The following is a 25,508-nucleotide window of genomic DNA, read 5'->3' on the forward strand; positions in this document are numbered from 1 at the left end:
AAAGATAGTAGAGGAACACAACATTTTTGTTTTAAATATTGCTCGCAATATGTAATAAACAGTATAGTTGGTATAATTGTGTGGTTAACGATACACAGCACACACGCAAACACGTCCGTGTACATACACACATGGCGCACCAGTCCCAGGCGGCCGCTGCCACCAACAGGGACTTTACAGGATGGACTCTGGATAATATTTCTTCAGTCAGACAGCTGGAAAACACAATACAGCTGGATCCGTAGTTCAGCTACTGTTTGTACATTCATTTTAATGCTCAGGAAAATATAGATTTTATTTTATTAAGTTTTGCTGCAAAACAAAGAAACAAATGAAATCCCTTTTTCTCATGTCTTAATTATTACTATTTATTTTCTTTACATTTTGATTGGAGTATTTAAACCTGCCTTTGGCGTTATGGATAGAAAGCTCAGGAGTCTCTGAACACACGGTTGAGCCAAAATAAAACCAAAAAAATGGAAGAAGAGTGTCACTTAGAGGTTAGAAATATTTGTAACAACAACGTATTTTCTCCAATCAGCATTCACTACTTTATCTCTAAGGCACACACTCTGTCTTTAGGATCTCATGACATCCAGATTTGTCTCTGTCAGTCCGAGTCCTCGTTGAGCCCATTAAATAGTAGATCTGAGAGAGTCCTGGGACGTTCCCTCCCTAATACCGACAAGCATCGGTGGTCTCTGCGATCTCCTCACGAAGTGCAAGCGGATGCTTTGCCATCGGTACGAGGTGCATCCTCCTCCAGCATCTCCATCCCAAGCAGTGCGAGGCTGCAGATCTGACGCCGCGGGGCACGAGATGCGACGCAGTCACGGGGGCTGGATGCTGCTGGAACACCTGCGCATGGACGTCTGTTTGGTCTGAAAGACTCTTCTGCCTTCAGAAGCCAGGTCAGTGTTCTTCACTTGGGGTCCTTTTGGCTGGATGGGCAGCAGGGGGTGAGGGGCTGCCAGCCCTCCCGTGCTGCTCCTTGGCCTGGTGACACTGCAGCAGAGGGGACTCCCTCCCCCTGCACCCGAATCACATCGCTTCTTCACCCCCCTCTCTTTCACAATGGCTTTTTGCAGGGAGCCAAACGCATCAGCCTGACTAGCGCCTCTCATCTAAAACGCAAACAAAAGAAGAAGGAAAGGAGGGAGGTGGGAATGGGAAGGGAAGCGAGCGCATCCTTAGACGAAGATCTGGATCCTCTCGCGGATGGCCTGCCGGCAGATGGGGCAGACGGTGAGGGCTGTGCTGCAGTCCGGGCAGGAGCCGTGGCCGCACTGGAACACCAGTTTGATTTGGTCGTCGATGCAGATCGGGCAGGTGATGCGCTCTTCCATCTGCCGGTAGCGGTTCTGCAGCTCCTCCATGAGCTTCCTCTGGTCGGTGGATTCCGAGCTGGGGCTGCACTCCACCTCGGTGCTGTCTGCAGGAGAGCAAGAGCCAGTCACCGGCACGCTCTGTCTCTTTTAATTAGCCGCTGCCCCTCAAGAGCGGCAATTAGCTCAGACTATACAGGACAAGCTTCATGAGACATCCTGTCCTGTCTATGCAGCTTGGGCTTGGCCCGTGACACCTGAGAGAATGTACCTTTTCCTCTCTAAAGGTGATCAACGCAACAGGCAGCCCCCTCAAAAACTAACCAAGAACCCACACAAACAAACAACAAACATCAATTCCCTTTCTTATGCTTATTTCACTGAAAAATCATCGATGCTGCTCAAACTAACTCTATGCAAGACCCTTCCCACAGCACTTAACAGCAAACGTACCTTGTTTCAGTTTTTTGGTTATTGTCACTTGACATTTGATGCACTTCTTCATCCTCCTGGAGCATTCTACCATGAATGACACAAGAAGAGATAACAGTCAAGCCCCAAATCAGGAGGAACACAACAGACTCAAGAACATCAGCTTTGAACAACCTGAGACCTCCCTCGATGATTAAGAGACTGTTACTGCAGGAAAATGAGGACACTACCACTTTTTGAGCTACATCCCAGTCTCTTGGTTTAGTCTTTCCTACGCTAGTAGCAATACAACATGTTTGATGGATAAAGCGCTGCCAGCTAGGGCTAAATCATCTGGGTTTCGTTTGGAATTATCCAGGGCATCTATAAGCACAAGCAAAGCTGCCTGGGTTCCTGATCATCAGGTGGTCAGAACACTCTGTGCTTTTCACAGGTAGCTTTGGACACCTTATGGTGGTGCTAAAATCATGCTGGGGTTGTGCTGGGGTTGTTTCGGGACACAAGCAGCATAATAGCTTTGTGTCTAAACAGGACTTGATTTGTGAGAGTCCAGCCAGGATGGCTACGTGATGGAAGAGGAAGGAAAAAGTTAAAAACAAGAGAAGAAAACCAGAAAAAGCCCAGAATGGACTTACCTTCACACACAATACTGTGCTGGCAGGGGAAGAAATGGATGAGCAAGGCCAGCTCCGAGCAGACCAGGCACTCTGTGGGCACCGCCACGCTCGAGACACTAAGGTTGGTCATGGTGTTGGGGGTGGTGTGCACCCGGCGAAGGCTGCAGGTGACGGCTGAGCTGTCTGAAGAAACCTGCTGATCCCTGCAACGTGGACAAGGAATAAAGCCTGAGCCACATGCTCCAGGTCCTCCTCAGCAACCAGATAACACTGTGCTGCTCCCTGGTAAACACTCCACACGGAGACAGAGCAGCAGATATTCAAGTAGCATAAACCTGCGAACCTTCGCTGCCCCAGCGGGACCAACTCAGCCCTCAACAGCCGGGATTCTGACTGGTTCTATCTAAAAAGAACGGGAAGGAGCAGGGATGACTAGTGTTTACACCACCTGAAACTGCTCTTTTGAAGGGTACTGACAGTACAATCATCCGCGGGGAGGAGCCAGTTTTTAGGAGCTATTTCAAAAGCGCAGCCCTAACCATCCTCCATATTTGCACGTCCCTGAAAGGCACCTGGGGCGGCTGTCCGGGAGTTTGCCTCTGATGTGACACAGGTTCGGATTCAGACTTCTGTCCTGGCATTACGAGTCCCAAATCCAAAGCCCTCAGCATCCAACCAACTGCAGCGTGTGGTGACACCACCGTGCTGCGCGAGCATCTCGCATCCTGCAAGGAACTGGAACTGGAGGTACTTTCCAGAGGACACGGTTTACCTGAATTTCTGTGAGAAGTCTTTGACGAGCTGGACAATCCTTCCATCTGTAATGAGGTCTAAAGGAGACTTTCCCCGATGGTTTGCATAATTAATATCTGCTCCCTCTTGTGCTAAGTAGCATGCAATGGCAGTTCCAACATTCAGCTCTACATTTCCAAGAATGCCAGACGCCTGCAGCTAAAAGAGGTTGAGAAACACTGTTAATAGAAAAAGTTTCTGTTATGCGGCTTTGTTTAAAACTTGATACAGATCAAAGTCTTAATCCTTGTACTTACAATTCAAAAGGGCCATTTAGCATTCTCTTTAGAAAAATACAAATCGCAGATTCAAATCTTGCATTCTGGGAACAAGAGTGTGTAACTGGTCCTAACTGGTGCTAATCATTACTAATCATAGTAATGGGCATTCACTTCTTCAGGTAGTGAAGAGGAAGTACAATGAAGACTGATGTGTGTCACCTCTCACATTCTGTTCTACATCTGCAGATAACTGGGGTGTTTGTGGTTGGCTGTCCTCATATTTTCCACACCACCAGGCAGAAATTAATTGCTGTGGTTCTGGGGCATGAATTAAACCCAAGACTCTTGGCTCTGCAACTGGATTCATGACCTTTCCCATGTTAAGAAAGAAACGCACAATGCTAATAAAAATATCGGGGGAGACAGCATGAATTGTTGTCTGACTATGTGAAGTTTCATTCAAACATGCCCTCAGAGGATCTATTCTTGCTTTCCCACAGCAAGAAGGCTTGTTTCCACACTGCCCATCTGGACCGGCTTTACACAATTTCCCTGCCTTCCTTTGCCCCCTTAGGTCCCACTCTCTGCTCTTGCTCTAACATCATCAAGCGTTTTCCTGCCCTGTGTGCTGGACTTTCTCCTCCCCTTATCTCACCTTGGAAAGGAGAGACAACCCCATCTCCCCTTCGCGCTTCTCCATCATGACGGACATGAGCTGCTGCCGTTCCAAGGCGATGTGCATGGCTGTGTCCCCGTCCTCATCCTCAGCGTTGACATCGCTGCCCTCGCTGACCAGCAGCTGCACCATCGCCACGTGTCCCTGGATGACAGCCAGGTGCAGCGCCGTCTGGTTGCGGTTGTTCTTGAGGTTGACATCGCAGCGACCCTTGAAGACAAGAATTGCATCAGAGTGAGCTGTTGCCGCTGAGTGTGGCTGGAGAACAGCCCTGCAGCTTGGTGACGGTGGAGGCCCCAGGTCTCAAGTCCATCTTTGTCGGGACAGAGATCTCCGGGAGAGCTATGTGATCCAGCCCTCTGTATCTCAGCCATATCACCCACCAACCCGAATATCAAGAAAGCGAGGATTAGAAGCCAAGTGCCCAACCGACACACAAAGAACATTTTCCTGGTGATGACTTGGGTATGAAAACTTGTCACTTACCTCTTTGATGAGAATTTCTGCCACTTCCTTGTGATTGTTGAGAGCAGCAAGGTGCAGGGCGGTGAAGCCATCTTCCTTTTTGGAGTCAACCAGCTGCCGAGCTCTTGCTAGAATATTCTTTATGGCTCTAGGGTTGGAGGTTAGCAGAGATGGAAGAGTTACTTTGTCAGGAAAGAAAATAACGCAGAGGAGGCAGGCCCGCCTCTTCTGCTCAGCACTTAAAAGTATTGAAGTTTTAATAGGCAGCACCGTGAGTTGGCAACGGTGACGCAGAGCACTCCCTCTATCTCACAGACTGAATGACAAGAATACAACAAAAGCCTGCGGTTATCTTTTAATAAAGCAGGGTAAACTCATACTGCCATGAAAATAACGAGCAGATTTATCCTCAGAAGAATTCCAGAGGCTCCCAGCTATAGTCTCTTCAAGTACGGTTTACTACAGACCTTCTCCTCTCCTGTGTGTGAGCCCAAACATCTACAGAGACTATCCAGAAGCAGCCAGATTTCCTAGCCAGGCTAAGCAGCTACGAGACAGATGGGATGGCAGCAGTTTTCTGTGAGCGCATGAAAAAGGGCAACAGCTATACCCTGCTGTATCCAAACCCAAGAAACGTATAGCCAACCGTTTCCTTCCTAGCTATCTAGAGCTACGTCAACTATATTCTTACTGCTAAGGCAGCAACCATGAGCTAACATCTGTAAAAGCAGCAAGAATGATAAAGGGTCACTTACAGCTTGTTGCCTTTCAGAGCAGAATAGTGGAGCAGGTTGAAGCCTTGGCAGTTCTGGACAGTGAAGTCGATGTTGGGTACTTCAGTGAGAATCTCAATAATGACTGCGTAATCTGCAGTGATGGCGTAATGCAGAGGGGTGTCTCCCTGGGAATCCTGAACACGGACACCAAAGCACAATAAAGTCACCTACCTCAGAGTATCAAATGACACTCATAAAAAGTCTCATTGCTCCCTATTGCTGGGAGCAGGAGCGTTTCAACAACACACAGGAGCAGCAGGTCAGCTCTCGCTGGGAGCCCAAGGCCAGCGCAGCAACAAGTGTCACTGCATTGAGCTGAGGAGAAGGAGCAGACCCAAAACTGGAATTTCAGGCTACTGAAGATAGAGGAATACTTCCTCTGTCCAGTGCACAGAAGCATGTTTTAAGAGAATGACCTCCAAATTCTATGAAGCAACAGATGGTGTAAGGCATAAAGAAACACCTCCCTACCTCAAAAAAGAACCAACACCAAAATAAACCAACACCAAAACCCAAAAAACCACCAACACATCCCCCAGCCCCCAAACCCTGGAACTCACTGGGAGGTTGACATCGCAGTTGAGCTCGCAGAGGGTCCGCACGACCTCTGTGAATCCTTGACTGACAGCAACATACAACGCTGTGCACTTTGCGTTGTTTAACAGGTCCGTGCTGGCTCCTTTACTAATAAGCACACGGGCAACCTCAGCTTGGTTTCTGATTTAAAAACAAGGAGTGAAACAGATTAGATTCAGTCCTGTGCAGGCAGTAAATTCTTCCTTCCTGTAAGGCAACAAACAAACAAAACCAATCCCAAACAACCAAACCACCCCAACATCCTCCTGAAAAGGATCTAATAACCAAAACCTTCCCACCAGTTGCTCCGATTCCCCCTAAAATTTCTGGCATGGGAACCAACTTAGCTGTGGGGGTTAAATTAATGCACTAAGAATGCACCTGTGGCCATGAAGCTTCAATTTTGAACATAAGGTAAAATCAGAGAAAAGCCTCCATCAGCCACACGCCCCTCACACAGATGGCCCATCTACAGCTAGAAATGTGCTCTGGCAGCCCTTTAGGTCTTGTAGCAGAGACAGCAAGAAGACAGATGTCCTACCCAAAAGCTGCGTAGTGCAGGGCTGTATCCCCCTCTTCATCCCTTAGGTTGACGCTGGCGTGTGCCTGCAGCAGGAGCTTCACAACATCCAGATGTCCCTGGTAAGAAGCAATCTGCAGGGCCGTCCTGCCCTGGTTCTTGGCATCGACCTACGGGAAAGGGCAGAGACACGGCAAACAGCTCGGTTAGGAAAGACCTCGCCTTGTGTTCAAGCCTCAGCTCTTTCTAGAGAAGGTTTTAGCAAGGTGGGAGTCACTGGCCGCAGAGCAGTCGCAGGCTCAGAAATGCAAAGCAGAATCCATGCCCCGTCAGCTCCGTTCCGTGTACATCAACCACAACGCTGACCCTGTCCCAGAATATTTCTAAAGAGGAAGGGGACAGCGCATTTCGTCAAGAAGGGACAAGCGAGTGACCCGAGCTGGAAGCCAGGGCTCTAATTGCAGCTCTGATGCCAAATCCCTCTGCCTGTGAGCAGAATGCTTCTTGGCATCTCTGCCAAAAACTCCCTTCTCAACAGGAAAATGCATGAGGAGATCAAATTCACTTTGCATAAGGCTGTGAAGATGCCAAGTCCCCATTGTTCTGTGTTACTGCAGGTGTTTCACTGGGCACAATGGCTGGAGGGCATATCACAGTGTCCAAATGCTGCAATGAGATTTGTTTGAGAAGTAAAGGGACTGAAGAACAAAGACAAGCTGTATGAAAAGAAAAGGAAAAGAAGCTACTGAAATCAGTGGGAGACTAAGGAGAAGCAGTGAAGGAGCAAGCAGAACCTCAGCAGCCTGGCAAGGAGAACAAGGGGGTTTCTTCCCTGCAGCTGGTTCCGTGCAGCAGTCAGGAGAGCAGAGCAGGCAAGACTCCCCTTGATTCACCCAAAATGACGGGTGAGTCATCCAGACAAGGAGGCATTAGAGGCCACGGTGTTATTATTCCATTTATGCAAGGAACAAAATGCTGACAAGCTGAAAAGGCCTTGGCAAGCAGCTCCAACTTGCACTACTAAGTGAGCCTCAAATCCAGCCTCCTATTGCTGTATACAACACTCTAATAGAAATAACAGTTTATTAATGTAAATATTAGAATAGAAATAAAAAAGAAATAGAAATCTAATAAAAATATCTATTAACATAAGGGATTTCTGACTCTTGGCACTCGTTTATCTGGGATAAATTCAACAACTGCAGGTATTTGTCTATTCCTCCCATCTCCACAGGCCCCATTAACTTTGTAAACAAAGAACTATAATAAATACCAGACAACTAACCACCAAATGAGCTTCACATGGGTTCCTTCAGAACTGATCCTAGCTTTCCTGGTTCATGCACCCAGCTGCTCCTGCCAGCCCTGCACACAGAGGCTCAACAAAACCTATGTTTTGTTACCAATGGTCTCCAGGGACATTGCTGAAATACTTTGTTCTCCAGTTCTCCTTTTTTAACCTGTTTAGGAGCCTGAACCTTCAAAGAGGCAGCTTAAAAGAGCAGTGATGTGAGCAGATGTGATCCCAACAGTCTGGCACTCAGCAGGCACATGAACTGTTCAGCAACAAGTCCAGCCCAGTTCCCTGCTCCAGTCAGACGGGAGATAAGACACCGCACAGACACACAGCACCAGGACCTGGGCAGCTTTTCTCTTTCCCGATTCCAACAGCAGCATTTTGCAAGGTCACGTAAGGACAGACATTCAGGCAGACACAAGCCATGGCTTTTTTTTCAAACAGAGGCTGGATACTCAGACATCTTGTCAGTGTTTTCATACAGATGAATACCTCTCCCCTAGTTCTACTGGTGTAGTGTCCATACATGAAACCTGGGAAAAGCCGGCTTTAGAAATGTGTTGTAGGACTAATACTAGGTCTGAAAAATCATTCTTTTTCTCGCATCCCACTCAACTACAAAATTTTATGACGGTATTTTAAAGAAGAGCAACAAAAAATAACCATTCTGGATGGCTTCAAAACTTGCCTTGTCCGGGTACTTCTGAAGGAGCTCCCGGACTTTAGCGGCGTTGTTGAGCGCCGCACAAATGACCAGGCACCCTGCGTGCTCCGACTCCGTCTTCTGGGACAGCAGCTTCTCCAATACGGTAATTAAAGTACCTGATAGGAACGAGAAACAGCCACGGGTTAAGAGGACCAAAGAGCGTATGTAGACATGCATACAGCTGCACAGCCACACTATGGGCCTGCTGCACCTCTGATACTCCAGCTCACACAAAAAGCTTTACAAACTTGTGGCTTGCACAGAACTTTTGCTTTACAAGTCTGATATTTTGAGAACCCAGAAAGACCTGAGACCATGGTACAGAAGAACAACACAAAAAAATCACTCCTACAAGGCAAAATGCATGGTTTTGGAAATTATGCTGTAGGGAAGAAATATAGATCTTTTCAGAATGGGCCCCCCTAATTACAACCTTTGGAATGCTTGAGAGGACAGAGTGGTTACAGATAGAACCAAGTTTAAAAGCTTGGGCTCATACAAAAGTTCTCCCTGAAGTCTAACTCAAGCAAACAGTTTAAGACCCATCTGCACAGCAAAACAAAAAAACCCCAGGATTTGACAACACTTCCACCCAAGGGCCTAGGAATATTTCACAGGTATTCAAGTATCCTCCTCCAGGAACGGCAGCCCGACAGAACGGGAAATTGAGACAAACCAAGGCAGAAGCAAACACTGAACCCAGGGCTACGGTTAGCACTCCTGAGCCCTAAATTCTGTATTTTCCTGCTAAGACCAGCTTTGCTTCCCTGCTAAGGCAGAATTCAGATCTGCAACTCTGTCTGGGGAAGAACAGGCAGCTGGAGTTCAACACTGTCCGAAGGGTGTTGATGTTGTTACACCCGAGCAACCATTCCACAGTCCCCGCCAGATCAGACGTGTCTGCTCTCACTAGCTCACTTTTGGATTCCTTTGCGTTCTCTGTTGTCATGAGGTTCGCTTCCTCGTCTCTCTGGTAGACAGTCAGGCAAGCCGGGTTAAACGTCCAGGACTGCCCTCCAACCGAGACGCGCAGGTCTCCGTCCCCATAGACCTTGATCACTTTGCCGATGTGCCCCAGGGTCTGCAAAGGAAAGAGAGAAACGGTTTTCAAAAGGTAAAACGCAGTCTGCTCCGCACCTCAGAACCAACGCAACGCCTCTACCAGCGGTTTCGCAGGCGGCACCTCCTGCTCTGTGGAAAGAAGCACGGACAGTGACGCGCTCGCCAGGACACCGGAGGGTTCCCAGCAGTTTCTCTGCTGCTGGCTTTACGTAAGAAAGGTTTCCCAGACACATTACAAACGTCTGGAGAGGAAGGTGGTGAAACAACAAAACATGGTCTGAAGAACTGAGAGAATTGATAAAATTGGGGCTAGGAAAGGTTTCCTCTGTGCATTTAATTGCTCCTGGAGGACACCTGTATTCTGCTTTTTAGCCATAATGGTCTGATCAGGCCGTTCCTCAACTTGCACACTTTCCTGCCTCATTCCAGAGAATTCGGGGGGGCGTAAGAGGACTTGTTACTTTGGTTAGTGAAACCTCTTATCTGACTCACTGGTAGCCAAACCCTTTGCCAGATTCCCCATCTACCCACTTTGCTTTGGTTCCCGCAATCGGATTTACCACCGGTAGCTCCAAGTGACATTGATTTGCGAAGCCTCAGCAGTCCCAGAAAGGTCTGTGCGCTCACTGAGCAGCTGAACACTGGGGGGCAACGCAAGCCCCGTCGCTATGACTAATGACTTGGGAAAACTCAGGATTTACTGGACTGTCCTGGAACTGGCGCGCACTCACAGGTGCCATTTCATCTGTCCACTCCCCATGACCAGGTTGGAATCGCTTCACTGTTTCCATATCATCTATCACTCGGACAACATCACCAACCCAAAAGGTGTTGAGCTACAAGAAAAAGAAAGTCATCAGCTTTTGGCCGACAAAGCCAGGAAAAAAAGGCAGCAATCAGTCCCTTCACTCCACCCCCACCCTCAGAAAACCCAACCAAACGAGCAGCCCATTGACTCAAAGAAAACGAGGCAATACAAAATGTAAGTACGACTACCAAGAAATCCGTAATCACCGCACTGCAAAATAAACACAATCCAAGGGCTGTTGTATTTCTGTTTTAAGCCAAGTACACAATTAAGCAGGGAAATAATTTGAGACAAAACATTTTTCTTTTCTTCTTCAAACCATTTATAATCAATATCAGTATAATATGGAACTTTCCCTGGTCCATCTCATCACTATACCTGACTTGGCACTGGAGATCTTACTTCACTTTAATACAGAAGTTAAATCTGTTTGTTATTTAAAACATAAAAGGGAATCCAGAGCGTATCTGTACTGGTAATTTGCCAGATGCTCCCTCTGCTCACTGAGCTAAGGGAGTCCTGTCAAAACATACTTTAAAAAGCAGACACTGCATTTTCCATTGGTCCTGGAGTTTTTAGCACTGTGACCTTGTTCAGGCCTTTCAGAATCCTGTGGTCTTTCTATACCCATTAGCCCTGTTTCTTATCATCCACATTTCAAGTCCCCAAACCTCTGGGGAAGGCGAGCTATGAGCTTTAGAAGTGCAGACACAAAATTAGAAGAGCTGGATTAAAGACTCAGGTCACCCAGAGAAATCAGAGAGAAGCGACACAAAGAAAGATGCAAAAACGAGAATAACATGAAGACAAAAGAAAGAGAAAAATGAAATGGAAATGGCGTGGAAGCAGGTTCATCACAGATGAAGGGAAGGTGCAGAAGGATGAGCTACTGTAGTTCTAGTGTTATCGCTCTTATCAAAGAAGCTGTAATTAAGAAATGGAATTTACCTTAAGAACTTAGAACATTTGAAATGCAAAGATTGATAAAACTGGACAGCCTAGTCGCCCAGCTCCCACTGTCTGCAGCCATCTGCCTCGACCCCGACGGCTTGCAGGAAATCCTGCCTATGACCACCGCTTTTAGAAGAGCGGCCTGTGTCTTTGGCACTTGCTTGGGACACGGTGTGTCCTAACAGGGCAGGTTAGACAGAGCTCGTTCTGGGTGCGCTCGCCCGTCAGCACCTACCTTCGTCAGGGCTCCAGGATGGAAAGTCCAGCGGGTTTCGCTGTTGAACTGGACCCTCACGTCCCCTCTGTCCGTGATTCTGTGCACAGTCCCTGTCTGGCCAATGAACTTTTGATAAGGGGGGAAAAAAAAAGTAGGGGAAACCCCCTAAATAAATCACATTGCTTAATAGTGGGGAAAGCAGGCATGTGAGGCATAGATGGCTAAATTACCTACTTGTTCTCTGTTTAATATCCCTCTCTACACCTGCATTCACCACCAACAGGAATCCCAAAGCGTAGAGGTTTAACAACCCAGCAGACTATGTTAGCTACACAGCAACACTCAAAAACTATAGCTTTTGAATAAAAAATCCATGGCTCCACTGACAGCTGCCTGAAAGTTCATGCCAGAAGATGCTAAATCCCTGCCTGTCAGGCTAAAAAAGAGACCAATGCTCAGTTAATAGATTTCCACATTGAAACTGAATTGACATAATTTGTCTTGACATTTCAAAGTCTGTTTTCAAAAAGAGTGCTCACCCACCGGGCAGGTTGGGCTAGGATACATATATAACCTATCTTTAGAATTATATAGCACTGCTTCACATACCAAGGCTTTAGACGCTGTCTCAGAATCAGACATGCAGGTTATTCAGTTGACTGACTCAAAGGTAGCAGGTATTTGGGACACCTGTGACTATAGCTTCCCTCCCTCTCAAAAAGAGCCACTTTTATACGAGTTACTAACACAGGATCAGAGACATAATGTCAATATGGGCCAAGAAATTTCAGCCCTGGCCAGGGCCACTGTTGGCAAAACACGTAACGTTCATTAGTAGCAATGCACAGTGCAAAAGAAGCCCAACCGGGAATGGATCCAGAACTCCGAGGTAAAGATCCACGGATCATTTAAAAACAAACAAACCAGCCATTAGTTTTTCGCACTCACTTCAAGACTTTTGAGCAACTCTTTTCACCCACTGTAGACTCCTAGAAATTAGGCAGGGCTCCACGAGGCAATGCTCGCACAACACAGAGTTATCTGAGCCTAAAAAGAAATCGAATCCAGCATCCTATCGCTACAGAATTTGTATCTGTGATTCAGGCAACACAATATAAATATATACAAAGATGTTCTGGTAACTTCCTAGCCCGTGTCTGCTTATGTAGTCTGAGATGGTGATTGATAAATCACCGAGAGGAGAGCAAGCAGCAGCATACCTCAGCCATTTTCGGATTCCAGCCACCATGGCCCTCCTGCATCTCCCGCAAGATGTCGATGTCCAGCAGGCACTTCACTTTGTCCCCGTGCTGGAACGGGTGCCTGTCTGTGCTTTCTTTCCTCTGCAGTTCAGCTGGTTTTCCTGAAGAGAAGAACGACACCACCCACATACAGGCAGGATGTCCCTGTACTGGGGGCATCCTACCACTGCAAGGCCAAACTACTTTACTAACACTCTGAAACAAAGCACTATGTTCACACATGGACCACTCTTTTAAATAGTACATATTATGTGGGAACATTATAAAACCACCTCCTGATGTTCTGTCTTTCAAGCAAAATGGCTTTAGCGTCAGGAGATGGCAGCATGAATCAGAATTTCTCAACACAAGGCTTGTCTCTACCTAATTTTGGGAGATGCTCTTTGTAGTAAAAGCCACCAGATGCCTCCACAGTGCATTTCAGGTCCACTTTCCCCTTGTGTCCAACTCTGTAGACATTCGTGGTGCCATCAGACCATATGACGCTGGCCACACTGCGTCCAGTCTCCACATCCCAGCCACGAATATCGACCACGCGCCCAGTTTTACCTTCACCACCTGATGGAAAAACAGGGGGGAAAAGAAATGTCAGTCACCCTTCTAATTAGAAAAATTATCCAGTTTGACCAACAAGGAGAGAATCTCTACACTAAACTCAGTGAAAGCCAGTCAAGCCCTTTCCTTTGGAATACAAATGTGGAAAAGGTGAATTTTGTGTGGAAGCAGACGGCTCTTTGGGTGCACAGAAACACTGCCTGACAGGCAACACACAGCGTCGTGGCACCACACTGTGGCAACATAAAAACACAGCAGTGTTGTCAAACCCACCCAAGATCTTCAGTCTCTCCCCAACACTGGTCAGGTGGAAGAACATCAAGTAAAGTTTGTTCTGGTACTTCTCGTCACCTGCCCAAGCAAGAAGTATGATGGAAACAATCCAGAATAGGAGGATGTATTTGTGAGAAAGTAAATCCTCCTCATCTAACTGCTGTGGATGGGGCAGCTCCACCAAAGACAAGGCAGGACCCACCAGGGACCAGCTGGGCGGCCGCCCTTTTCTTTCTTCTCATTTGTCTTGCACGTGTAACTGATTTCAGGTCACAGCGTAGGCAACACAAGTCTCAGACATGTAAATGTTGATCTGATCTCAAAAGGATGGATAAGCTGTACTGAGCATAAGCTTCTTTTGCTCTCAGACCCTGCGAGTATCCGTGTCCTCCACTGAACCCAGAGGGAGTGAACACTGGAAGCCTTTGGACTTAAAACTCAATTATTAAAAGAAAAACTATGCTGTACACATTACAGTGTGTACAAGGCTCTGGAACAGAGAATGTAATGTGCTGTACGTTTATACTTCTATACAAAATCTTCCAGGATGGTTCCCATGAGTTTTCATGGCAAAACTTTCCTCCCACACCCTGAAGGAACGTACAGTTCATGTCACACGTGTGTTTTTAAACAACTACAAGAAAACAAATAATATTTAATACTCTAAAGAACTGCAACCTGCATCATCTGAACAGCTCCACGTTTTCAACCAGCAATTTGGCAAAAAGAAACAAGAAAGGAATGGTGTTTCACAGGACACCTCTGAAGCAGCTTACCGTCCTGGTTACCCCACTCCCAGTCGGGGCCACGGACCACTTTAGCTCCCTGAAAAGTCCCTTTTAATGTGATGCGAGTCAAGTTCTGTCGAGGACTCACCAGGACTCTGGAAAAAAGAGAAGACAAGTTAATCTATTGTTACTATCCAGGCTTTATAAAGCTCTGTTCCAACTGAGGGCTGTCTGGGGACAAACACAGATCGACACACAAGCAGCGGGACGGTGCTGGGGTCTCTCTCATGTTGTTAAGACACCAGAATGGCATCTTGCTTCTGGGGAAGCTGAACATATATAAACACAAAGACTCCAAACAACTACATCCACTCTCACACAGCATGTTTAGCCCTGAAGGAAAAAATCACCCTTCTTTCAGAACTTCAAGAGCCTTGAGGGGGCTGCATGGGGCAAAACCAAAACCTAGTAGCTCCAAAGAAGAAAAAATGCCCCACACATTCTATGAGATGCACAAACTACAATTTATATCAGGGCAAAGCAGCTCACTGGGGGCCAAGTATGATTACTATGAATGGAAGCAAATTAATACTATCAAACATAGCTATTTACCAGCATTCTACGGCATAAGATACAACACTGCAAACCAAAGCCATCAAAATCTGGATTTAAGTTCACCCCATTGCCTACACAGAGCAGGGGAAGCCCTGCTACAAATATCATCGAGCAATCTTAATCATAGCAGCAGAGCATGGCAGTTTTCATTGCCAGCTGGGCCACTTATGATCCACAAACACCCAAGTCAATTAATATAATGCTCACACAATTAAAACCTATCTTTAAAACAAAGGCCCTGAGAGGGGCAAAAAGAAAAATAGAGGAGTAAGGAGAAAGTAACTTGTCCAGAAAGCCAGACATCACTTCAGAGGGTGAGTGAAACCTGACTTTGAGCTGCCCTTGTATGCCATGGTTGAGTTTAAGGCAATGCTCACAGCCATCGCTGGGGCTGCACAAAAGCATTAGTGGCTCAGGCAGACTCCGAGCTCAATGCCGTAAGGAGTTCAGCACATTTCCCAGCCTAAGCTGCAGCCGCACAGCTTCACCCGCTGGAGAGCAGAGATTAGAGCAGCAGTGCTGCGGCGAGACTGCTTCCAGGAAAACACAGACCTTCCGTCCGCCCTGCAGTCCCCGTCGCAGGCACACACACCTGAAGGGAAAAAGAAATACCTACGTGATAGTAAACAGGGGGTCTGATGTCCTGTTAAAGCAGCTTCCAATTCCCATAATGTTACAGCAGCTCCTCTGCGTGCTGTTCCCAGCGGAAAGCTCCCTCATGAGACATCAAACCGCCAAAGTCCTTACGGACCCATTCGTGTCACCATCCGCTCTTCTAGGTGACCGCAAAGGTGGCACAACCCATGCCTGGAATCGTGCACCTTTTCCTGACAAACCCCAGAGCAGACAGAGCAAAATGCAGTTCAGCAGCTGTTCAGGGGAAAGGGGAGGGGACACCGCGCTAGGACTGACCTCAGAACGCTGCCTTTATTTTCCATCTAATACCTAGAGAGAGAAAGAAGGTGGAGACTCGGAAGGATAAAAAGCTTATGCTTGAACTCACTGTTTATTTATCCACCAAAAGCCTAAGTCTTTTACCTTTCTTAACTCGTTAGCAGATCTCCCACCTGCGCTTTAGGACCGAACGTTCTTAAAAAGAGGGAGAAATTATTTACACACATTCTTGTAATTGTTGAATGTTCGTTATCCAGTTTGTAGCCCAACAGGAGGAAGACAAGGACCATTTGTTGAATGGCTGAGAGTTTGTCCATTTCAAGCACCACCAAGGCTGGCAGCTGCTATGAAAGGGAAGATAATGGAACAGAGCTAGGAAAAAGCTCAGCTCAAAAGAAACGCTGATCAGCATTCATTTCATTGCCCTGTGTCATGCACTATAGCCTGGCACCAAAAACCAGCATGGATTTGTATTACACCTCTAACAGCTTAGCTGCAACATGCTATTTTCACTGTATTTTGTCAAATGTTTTTCTAACAATTTATCAAAGACGTCTCAGTCAAGCCCTGACACAAAGTGACAAAAATACAGTTCTTGCCTCAAATCCTCCTCTAACAAGGGAGGGGTTTTCAATGCAAGGAGTCTCAGTGACAGTAAAATAAAGCGCCAAGCTAAGATGCTTAAACAGCAAAATAACTGCCATTTGTTACATTTCTAGCATAATTTCCCTTTTGTACCATCACAGAGCAGAAATAGTGTCCCATTTCAACAGCTCTCACACTATATTGTCACTTTCAGTCAAATTTGTGGCTGGAGACCAGGGAAACAAAGCTGTCCCGCTCGGAAAGCTGAGCCTCCTTAAAGAAGAACGAAGTGTAAGAAGCTTCATCCCTCATTCTACTTCAATACCGGAGGCGACTCACCATACCGGCCTGGTCCTGCACCAGGCTGCTGACCAGCAACACCAAACCATGCCAGAACCAGATGTCCCGAGCCCATACATCTCAGATTTTAATCTACTTCAACGCGTTTTGCTCCAAATACTGGATAACAACCAAAGTTATTAGCGTGTTGCAAAAACCCCCTGGGGATAAATTTAATCGCTGCAATATTGCCTTTAATAATAGTTTTAATGACGATAGCCTAAGTCTGCAGCCATTTCTGCCCTACAAATTCCAACGATATTAAATTACTATGGAATCCAGAAGACACTCGGGAGCATGTGCTGTACAGAATGGAGTTGTGTCTCTCTTCAGCATGCTGGCAACCACCCCTTGGGGATATTCTGCCTGCGCTCGAATTTCAGGAGGTGCTTACACAGCCTTTTGCATCCCTGAGAGCTTCCTCCAGCCAGCCAGAAAAACAGCATCACCCGTGCTTTACAGATAGAGATCTGAGACCCAAACCAACTGACTTGGAGAAGCTTAAAGAGAAACTGGTTTTAATTTGCAGTAGCAATCCAAGGCTCTGCAGACATCAGGGCCCCTTTGTACCAGGCACATATTTTGCAAGACAGAGATATCTCCACTGCAAAAATTCTCATCTGAGGAAACAAGCGCAACGTGCAGGGCTGGAAGGCTGAAGCTATGGTCACCCTGCAAGGTGTAGTCCATAAATAGTGTGTATACATCATCCCACATCTTCAGAAAGGCACGGCTGTAAACTAGAACCTCAGCTCATGGCAGTACAAACCCCCCGCTCCTTCCAGGACGTATAGATGTCCAGGCAGGCTGCCTCAAGAAAGGCCAACGCAGAGATCTTACGGAAACCACAGGTAAAACTGAGCTCAGCGATGCAAGAAATTTGAGATTCTCTAATCCTCCCATGCAAAGCTTCTGCTGAAGCACTTCCAGCAAAGGATAAAGGAAGGAAATTCTGACAGATGGCAGGCGGGCACTGATTGCTCAAGCATGAACCAGACTAAGACAAGGACGGCACTGAGGGATCAGGATCACAGAAACCTATTTCAGGAACTGTCTTTACCAAGAATTTCCATTGTCAATCCTCCCCTTCCTTGCCAAGGCACAAAACCAGCCGTACAGCTCAGACGGCGGCGGCGCAGTGGGGCTGACGCTTGCTGTCATTGTCACTGACCCTCAAAGGTTATTGGGTTTGGAAAGCCATGGTGGGCAAGATTTCGACCGAGGCTACTACATGTGAACTAAAACGTGTGTGCACACCTAAGACTCCCCACTGTGCTGCAGACAGGAGGTTTTCTCAACGGAGCTCTCAGAGATGTCAACATGAAGCCTCTAATGGCAGAATATTGTATGGAGAATGTGGGCACATGAAGCGAAATGTCTTTATCACCCTTTAAACGTGGCTATTAACTCAAAACACAGGCTAAAGACATTCTAGTGACAATTCCTCTTGCTTACAGTCTCGATCATGTAATTCCAGAAAAGATGAAGGTAAAACACATCACTGAAATTTAATATCTATTCCACAAATAGAATACTCCAAACTAACCAAGGGAAGCCCTAGTGTGGGAATACACCCTAATGTTCTGCAATGTATGTGGTTTTCCAAAGGGACAGAGTCAGGTATTGCATCGGGTAAATCATGGGGGTTTTTAGAAGTACAATTGTACTCATTAACAGAATAAATTCATAAGTAAATTCATATTAATAAATTCATCCATACTCAATGAGCATTTTAAAAAGTTAGGAAACAATCATCATCACACAAGAGTCAGATTTGATTCAAAATGTTACTCCCCAGAATTTCTAAGTCTAGCAGCTTAGACTGGCGTCGCATAAATAACACATGTCCAAGAGGTTACTACAGTAAATAAACCTGCATCCCCTTTATTGCCTAGTAATCAAACTCCCAGCAGTTGTCACTCAGCTGCTATATTAGTTCAGGCTTACGGTATAAGCAGTCGCAGATGGAAGGCTGGATTATTAAAGCTGCCTTGAACGGGTCTGCATTACAAACACACACCCAACCGCCGGCATGCACTTGTTCTTGTAACGTATCCCCTTTAGAAATCCAACTGGTAATGAGACCAGACAGAGCTGGTTCAAGAATTATGGCTGAAAATAACTGCAAACTCTGTTTTGACTATAGTATAAAACACAATGTGACAAAATATTTGTATTTCTTATGCTCGATTACACAAAACATGACCCTGTGTAGCGTGCTGGCTCCTCTGACTCCATTGTTCTCCAGTAATAAACAGGACTTTCGAAAATCTGTTAAGGTTGTGATTTATTGGCGAGTGAAGTCCAGAAAACAGCCTGGGTAAAATGCAGCACATCCCCTTCTGAAATTCAGCTTAGCGCCATCCCCGAGAAGGCGATGCATGCGAAATGCCATTGCTGCTTTTGCACTTGAATGTAATGATAATATTTTATTTAAGAGGAAGATTATATCAGACTTGATTATTTGCAGAACTCACCAGAGTGCGCCTGACTATTCCAGCCCTAACGTAAACCTGATGGGTTTGGCTTTGCTATGCTGCTTGCAGACACCGATTTATCTCCAATTACTAAGCACATATCCAGCAAATGGATGCGGGATTGCGAAAAAAGGGGGTCTTCAGTGAAACTGAGTTGTCCTGTTAAACTAAGGATGAGAGCCTCTCCCAAAACAGCCGTGTAACTCAAACCAAACAAGACCAATTAAAAAATAGCAGCAACTGGCAGATGTCAGGAAGGCATTACTTCAAATGGCAAAATATATACTAAAAAAATCATGGTTTTCTGCCACCAGGGGTTCAAACTCAGGTCATTTAAGACCTGAAATAGCCTTCAGGTAAAGGCGTCTTCAAAGCCTCTTTAGAAAACTGACTGGGAACCCTCTGCAGCGTCTGTCTGGGCTTAAGGCCTCTTAAATCCCAGGATTAGTGAGCTGCTATGAAAGCTCGTGTGTCAGCCTTGCCCAGGTTTAGCTGGACGAGCGCCACGGGGGGGTCTGGCACAGCGGCGCGGATGACAGTTCGCCGCACAAGGACGTCACACCGCCACCTCCAAAACTGCCCCACTAGAGGCCTTTGCTCATCGTATCTCACCGATGCTCAGCCCAGGACTACAACCATCTACCTCCAAAGAGCCTTCCAGGACATTCCAGATCAGCGCTGCAGCGTTTTGTGAAAGTCAAACAACTCAGGCAGGACAGCACCAGCGCCGGCAAGTTTACTGGCAGCCCTCCCAGCTCTCTTTTTACACCGACAGCAAATATTCTACTGCCTAATCCAAACAGCAGCCTGGCCAGAGGTCGGGTACGAGCCTTGAAAGGAAATATTGCTCTGTTTGCATCTCTCACTGTTCAGATTCTACTTACGGCTGCGAGTGTGCTGTCTCATAGCGCTCGAAGGAGTGAGACAGATCGTGCTTGTTGTTCATGTAACACTGTGTGCACAAGTCATAGTCAAAGCACATTTTGCATTTCCACCGCATTCCCCGTATACCGTGCTTCTTGCAGCAGTCACAGATGATGTTTGGGTGACGGACACCTAGGAGAACAAAAGGAAAATGGTATTAAGATCCACACAAAATCCAGGGAGACCAGGCTGACAAGGCTCTTAAAACTACATCAGCATGTTTTGAAGAGAAGAATCATGTACTGTGCAGTTATTGAAGATGATGCAATAATATATGTGTAATATGAAGTATCCATTTTCTGGCTTAATGGACTCTCATCCTAAAAGTCATGCCAGGATCTAGCAGGACGACCACATCAGCAAAACTGTTAGATCCACAGATAAAAAAAGAGGAAAGAAAAGCCTTTGCATAGAGGCAAAGAGGAATTCCATCGCTATGAACTGGCTGAGCGCACATCTCTGCTCAGCACCCGTCCACAGGCACTCGCAACAGGCCGAGCATTCCAGGTTCAGGTGTTACACAACACCAGTGTCTTGTACACACCACACTTACCAATTTGTGCGTTATCATACAGAAGAAGGTCATAAGCCCCTTGGAATCCAGTCCGATAATTGGTTCTGTTTCCTTGATCCCACTGCACGACCACAGTCTTGTCTGGAGTGGTCGGGCTGCCCGTCCGACCGATCTCCACCACGGTCCCAACGTTCCCTTCGCCGTTGTCCTGGTTGCCCCACTTCCAGTCCACTCCACGCACCACCCGCATCCCAACCTGCATGCTGGCATAGGGGTCCACGTCCATCGATCTGCGCAGCAACCCTACAACTCTTCCATGGGACGGGTCTCGGAGACGGGCAGTATCATCAGCAACACATTCGCTATCAGCAGCATGTTCAGCACACCTAATGAGACAACACGCAATTAAGTGACGTCACAGCAATGACTTTCATAGCGAAATGAGCGGATGCCACTTCAGCTCATACCCTTGGTGCACAACTCAAGCTCAACAAGCAGGGCCGGCAGGTTTTCCAGATTCATACGAAAAGAACTCAAACCCCAACTTGAAGCGCTTATCCCACTCTGCTCAAAACACCATCGTAAGACATTTTGTGCGAAGAGATATTACCGAGGGACATCCTGACTACCTCCTATTTAGCTTAAATCTTTATTACAGTCCAGCTGCTGTTTTAAAACTGACAACTGCCTTTAGCAAGATAACTGGAAGCCCCTTTTGTTCATAGTATCATAGGTAAATGTAATTCCAACCCTATTAATAAAGATAATTAAGAATAAAGGAAAGAAATGAATTTTTTCTCCCCAGAATGATCTGGCTACAAAAGAAGCCTGACCTGCTGAGTAGATAAATCTGTATTTAAAACAAGGATCCTCACAGCTTAGCACAGATGGGAGGGATATGCAAACTATCCAGACTTCCAAGGCACAGAAACACCTGCATAATATCCACAGACCTATTGCAGAGCACTGGGCAAGAAGTCTTTACAAAACTTCAACACCAGCCCCTGATTTAAAGTGCAGGAACATGGGGAACAGCTACCAGAGACACAACGGAACAGAAACAGAAAAGCACAGAAAGCAGAGTGGAAAGTAATGACCAGGAAAACAGGATTTTAGCGAGAAAAAGTCACCACCAGTCCATTTTTGAGAAAGACTCTTCATATGCATCTTACCACGTAATACCACAGGGCTGAGTTTCACTTGCCCAGAAAGTTAGTTTTGGTTTTGATTTTGGGAGACAGGAAGTTTTAAAGACACACATGAAAGAAACATTTGTCTGTTTTCCAAAAGTGATAGCGGTTTTTCAAAACGAGCCATACTGCTTACCTGCAGCGAGCACTGCAGGCTCTGTGCTGCCGTCAGTCAAAGCCTGGGATGGCCTTTCCAGCTGTTGCCATGACAATTGGTAAATGAGGTGAATACCACACGGATGCAGCACATTCACAGCTCCGAATCAAACAAAATAGATCGTCAAAGCCTGGTTTACCTCTTTAGCGGAACAATGAGACAGAGGAGCGTTGCTTATAGTATCTAGGGCCAAGCTGCTGCTTTGACTTCTGGAAAAATCTCCTGTAGCATCCGTTTATCTCTGGGCATCCCTGCGTCTCCCTCTTCCTCTCAAGCCATCCATAACATCCAATATTTTCTCAAAATTAAACCAACCCGCACACAAACAGAACGCCAAGAGCCAAACTGTGCAGCTTCCCAAAGCACAGCAAACCTCACCCACGGCCATGAGACACCCAGCTCGAGCCGGGCTGACAAACCAGCTGGCGAGTTAATAGGATGTGAACTCGGAGACAGCAAGAGGAGCAGCTTTGTGCCACGTGAGATGATGTTAACACTACGCCTACCAATAAAGCAACTGAAACCACTGACACCTAAAAATAAACTCTTCTTCCAGCCAAACATCCCCTTTTAAATGTATGGAGGAGTAACCTGATGCAAAATCAAGTTTCCAGCATGCAGAACAAGCCCTATTTCTGCTCAGCTTTAGCACCTCTCCCGCTTCAGACTTGTCCTGCTGTGCACCACTGTGATGTCCAAACACCCGCCGCATGAGAGCGACATCAAAAACAAACGTCCTTGTCAACTTCACATCATCTTTTGTTCCAATCATCACTAAAAGATGCCCTGGGCAAGACTTTCATTTAGGCTTCTTTTGTGGTGCTGGATGTAACGTTGCCAAGTTTAAGGTGCACCAGTGTTTATTACGAAAAGAGAAACTATCAAAAAGAATATCTTTTTCAGAAAGCATTGCAGAGCCTAATGAGATTTGTACGAGCCCTCTTCGTCCACATCAGAAACGAATAAAATGGACACTTTAAGAAGCAAAACTGCTTTCTTCAAAGGCTGCTATCGACCAGTCAAGACAACCAAACCCACTGCAGAGAAAACAAATAGAAACAGCCAACAATACAGAAGTACCAGAGACGCACAGGTCAATTATTTCCTTAAAAACAACCACCACCCTTCCTGATTCACCCAAGCGAGCTGGGGGCAGGCAGAGGGATGTAATAATAGTGGCAAAGGGAATTGCATGCTCAGAGAAGGGAATAACAGATACCATGGGGGTTTTTAAATGAGGATGGAGTTCATGGAGCTGCCGGTGCTGCAATGACCTTCATGCAACCCCTGGCTCGCTGCTCTGAAGGCTGCCTTCCTAATGGGAATACTCCATTGGCCACACAAGAAGGCACCAAATTCTGTATTCCCACCTAATCTGGGGGGATGATGCGTAACAAGAGTAAAGAACTGTTCAAAATCCTTACGAGATGGATTACAAAGCTCATGCAGCCTGAACCTTGCCAGAGATCAGTATTATTTACTTCCTAAGTGGAAGTGCTTCACTCATTGAAGCAAATACTCTTCCCTCAATGCTATCTGGGTCATAATTATTCCCCAGAAAGATAGGTATAGCTGCCAGAAATGATTCACAGAGAGAACACCAGTTTCCCAGGGGAGTTTAAAGTAATTATAGGCAGATAATCCATTATAAGGCACAAGCATATTTCTGAATCCTGACCATTCTGACCTCATCTGCTGAGCCACAGGAAAGAACAGCCCAGGTGTCATTTATGAGTCCATTCTTAGGAAATCCCTGTAATACTTAACTGGAAGAAAGGGAAAATACTTTAGTGCCTTCAGTCTGCAACATTTTATACGCAATAATTGTTGGAACATTCTGCTGACAGGCAAACTGCGCTGTTGGTAGAAGGTGCTCTATGGGAAACCTCATATTCATCCCTAAGAGGCAAAGGTTGCTGCTGTACCGGGTACAGAGTAAACAGAACCCAGTAGTGGTGTAAGCAGATTGACAAAATCACTGCATGGCACTTGGCTATCAAGTTATTTGAACAGTACAGTAAACAGAGGAAGATGCAAGTGATTCTGTTTCTAGGGGTTTGAAGCAGGTTTTTATTTTCCTTTGCACATATTTTGTGGTTTGAACTGTCTTCTTGGGTGAACGGCTCCACCTTAGAGAGCTCTGCCTATTGTTCCCTACCCACAAAACTTCTGTATTCTTTAATAATGGACAACAAGCAGGATCAAATACCTCTGCCCAAGGCTCAAAGCTGCTACGTTCATTCCCAAAGCCAGCATTCGTGCCAAGAAGCTCAAATTCACACTCATCCTTCACTTTCCTTTCCCCTCAGTAAACAGCGAGACCCGAGGACAGCACCGCAGACACGGGCCTGTGCTCTCACCAACAGAACGCAGCGTCATTTCTCCCAAGGATGCTCACAATTCCCACAAATATACCCACTATTAAACGAAAGCAGACCAGAAAACCAGCAAAACACAGTAAATAACCCTGCTAATATATATAACCTATACATAAAACCCTATTAAACGAGAAACAAAACTCTAGTATAAGGGCTAATATTGAATTTTAGCACACGATAAAGATTTTTCTGCTTTCGGAATAGTTGTTTCAATAAATTATGACTTCCGCACAGCCCTAGTCCAAGTTGATGTGCAAAAACACGCAGTCAGGCCTGTTTCATTGTTTCTTGTTTCCCAGATCTCATTCCACAGCCCTTGCTCACACCAAGAGCAGCACCGTCAGGTCAGGCCTTGTTTAGCCACCGAGAACTAAAGTCTAGTAAGGCCCCACTCTCCATTTTGGAGAAGATATTAATACGAACTCCTAGTTCCCAGCACCAGCAGATCTTCTAAGGTAGAAGAGTGACACCATCACAGCCACCATCTGACAAACTTAACCACTAGAAATTAAACTAAACCTATGGGATTCCCCCTCAGTCCACCTAAAGGATTTGCGTAACTGGCTGAAGTGAGTAGTTTAATATTCCACTGCAAAGCCACAAGGTCTCAGTGACGCTTCGCTTCACTTTTCCTTAGGCGGTCAGTTCTGTTTAATCTGAATTCTGCAAAATGGCATCACTGGCACCGAGGGGGAGGGAAGAGCAGATGATGTTTCTGCAGCTTACAGATCAATAGCAGATAAATGAAGCCATTCTACTGACAAATTACTCTCAGCACAAAAAAAAATACAAATGGGGCAGCTGCCACTGTTAAAACCAATCAGTCAAGAAAAAGCCTGCATGAGGTTAAACCATTGCCATGCCCCCTACCTCACCTGCTCTCAAAGTATATTTCACTGTATTATATAAACAGAATAAAGCAGGCGATTAATATGCCTTTGCTCAGGGATTAATATCTTGTCATTTCAGCTCCACTGTACCAGAGCAGACACACATCCTGGAATACAGGGACACACAGTGAGGAAACACTAAAAATAAGGAGCCAGGCACTATGCTTAAAGATGGTCCCATTGAGAGCATTAGATTGCTACAATCAACACTTGTCTTCTACAAACGCCAGCCCATTGATCTGTTTTGCCTCAAGTGAATTGTACACTGGTTGTATTCTGGCCCTGA

General features: G+C 46.2%; 1 protein-coding gene across 14 annotated transcripts in view; it reads right to left on the reverse strand.

Moving 5' to 3' along the window:
• Positions 1-23: 23 nt before the first annotated feature.
• Positions 24-25,508, reverse strand: part of MIB2 (MIB E3 ubiquitin protein ligase 2) — a 36,049-nt gene continuing 10,564 nt past the window's right edge. For 2 of the 14 annotated variants that reach the window (XM_065037370.1, XM_065037369.1), the window contains exons 3-20: positions 20,647-20,993; positions 20,054-20,225; positions 14,308-14,414; positions 13,067-13,261; positions 12,662-12,804; positions 11,460-11,567; positions 10,197-10,301; positions 9,322-9,484; positions 8,386-8,519; positions 6,422-6,570; positions 5,865-6,021; positions 5,284-5,438; positions 4,550-4,676; positions 4,043-4,273; positions 3,147-3,325; positions 2,393-2,577; positions 1,779-1,844; positions 24-1,432 (exon numbers count right to left, since the gene is read on the reverse strand). In XM_065037370.1, the coding sequence (XP_064893442.1) occupies positions 1,191-1,432; positions 1,779-1,844; positions 2,393-2,577; positions 3,147-3,325; positions 4,043-4,273; positions 4,550-4,676; positions 5,284-5,438; positions 5,865-6,021; positions 6,422-6,570; positions 8,386-8,519; positions 9,322-9,484; positions 10,197-10,301; positions 11,460-11,567; positions 12,662-12,804; positions 13,067-13,261; positions 14,308-14,414; positions 20,054-20,225; positions 20,647-20,893 (2,865 nt within the window). In that variant the 5' untranslated portion in view covers positions 20,894-20,993 and the 3' untranslated portion in view covers positions 24-1,190. Of the gene's footprint in view, positions 1,433-1,778; positions 1,845-2,392; positions 2,578-3,146; positions 3,326-4,042; positions 4,274-4,549; positions 4,677-5,283; positions 5,439-5,864; positions 6,022-6,421; positions 6,571-8,385; positions 8,520-9,321; positions 9,485-10,196; positions 10,302-11,459; positions 11,607-12,661; positions 12,805-13,066; positions 13,262-14,307; positions 14,415-15,490; positions 15,746-20,053; positions 20,226-20,646; positions 20,994-21,933; positions 21,979-25,508 lie in introns of those variants that run through there. The other 12 variants (XM_065037368.1, XM_065037367.1, XM_065037371.1 and 9 more) reach the window with 11 other exon arrangements.

This window comes from Columba livia, chromosome 21 (assembly GCF_036013475.1).
Source record: "Columba livia isolate bColLiv1 breed racing homer chromosome 21, bColLiv1.pat.W.v2, whole genome shotgun sequence".
In the NCBI taxonomy this organism is placed as follows: domain Eukaryota; kingdom Metazoa; phylum Chordata; class Aves; order Columbiformes; family Columbidae; genus Columba; species Columba livia.